Source organism: Aphis gossypii, unplaced genomic scaffold, assembly GCF_020184175.1.
Source record: "Aphis gossypii isolate Hap1 unplaced genomic scaffold, ASM2018417v2 Contig00404, whole genome shotgun sequence".
Taxonomy (NCBI): Eukaryota; Metazoa; Arthropoda; class Insecta; order Hemiptera; family Aphididae; genus Aphis; species Aphis gossypii.
This window is the reverse complement of record NW_026083094.1, coordinates 1-1,530: the sequence shown is the minus strand read 5'-3', so window position 1 is coordinate 1,530 and position 1,530 is coordinate 1. Positions and strand designations below refer to the sequence as shown.

General features: G+C 30.1%; 1 protein-coding gene across 1 annotated transcript; it reads right to left on the bottom strand.

Annotated features, from left to right (window-relative positions):
• Positions 1 to 347: 347 nt before the first annotated feature.
• Positions 348 to 948, bottom strand: LOC126554030 (zinc finger MYM-type protein 1-like; the record flags this gene model as incomplete). The annotated part of the gene is made up of 1 exon (XM_050209148.1): positions 348 to 948. A coding segment is annotated over one exon (601 nt), but the record flags the coding sequence as incomplete, so codon positions are not given.
• Between the last annotated feature and the right edge of the window lie 582 nt (positions 949 to 1,530).

Below are 1,530 nucleotides of genomic sequence, written 5' to 3'. Positions count from 1 at the left end.
GCTTCACCTAGATCAATATTTATTCTTTGAAGTTGTTTTAAAAGAGGTAGTCCGTAACTAAATACTTTATTCACAATAAGTAAGCAAATAATAAAATCTCCTTTCAGTATTGCTGGCTTGTGATGTTTCAGTGTCATTCCATTTCGAAATTATAAATAATGATTCAATTACGTACTCGAAAAGATCAAGAAAATCATTGACAGCATGGAAACGTTCAACCCATCTAGTCGCACATAATCGTTTCAATGTTTTTTTCGTTATACATTCTTGACTTTCTTCGATTTCATTTTTGAACACATCTTTTCGCTTCGGGAATATGAAGAAACCTCGAACTTTAGATATTGTTCCTAAACAATTTCGTGTTTCTTGTATAGAATATGAATAAGAACAGCAAAATTTAAGACATGAGCAGCATACGTCACAAGTGGGTGAGTTTGGTGAATAATAGCTTGAACTCCGTTAAATTGACCTGACATAGATGCACATCCATCGTAACCCTGCCCTCTTAGGTATTTTGTTTCTATACCAAATGAATGTAAATTTTGTATAATAATATCGGCTAAACCTTTTCCAATAGTATCTGTAGTAGGCACAAACTGAAGAAATTCTTCCTTGATAATCATATTTTCATCATCTAAATAGCGTGCACATAAAGATACTTGTTCGATTCCACCAATGTCGGCTGTTTCATCAGCAAGTATTGTAAAACATCTTTGAGAATTTATGTTAGTTACAATTTTATTTAAAATAATTTTATTGCAGGATTCAATGATTTCTATTTGATGTGTTACATTTGTATATTTTATTGTTCCTTCGGCTTCCAAAAATGATTTTAAATGGTCATCTCCTTGGGCTCTATATTTTAATATTTCCCTAAAATTTCCCTGGTTTTGGATAAGCTTGTCATTTTCTTGTTCAACAATAAGTTTCTTAGAATCTCGATGTCCTCTGAACGGAATATTTTGTTTACAACATAAAATTACCGTTTCAATTATTGGAGATATGTTTTTTCGATTTTTTCTAATCTGTTCAGCTCTTCTAGTTTTTATTTTGCACGTTATAGACTTTCCAGGATGTTTTATAACATCAATAAAATGATCTGAACTTAACACACATGTTTTATGATAACTCTTGTTAGAATGTTTACTGAAATCAACTATTGCATTTCTCCAATTATCATATTTTTTTTTTTAATTATGCACCCAAGTTTTGTCCGTTATTTTCATTAGATTTAGAAAAAGCTACACAAATTCGACAAAATGCACCATTTTCTTTTATCGAATATACCAACCAAGGGAATCTTAATAGCCATGAATACTGGAATTTTATATATTTCGGTTTATTTTGAACTGTATATAGTTTTTGTGGAAATTTGTAGGATATATTTGGCATCCAAAGTTTTGTCATAATAATTAAGATTTCTTCATTCGATAATACATGGTTAGTATAAAACCCAATATCATAATTATTTCTGTAGTTTGTGTCCTCGGTAAAAGAAACATTAGTTGAGTCATTAGTATCTAAGTTTGA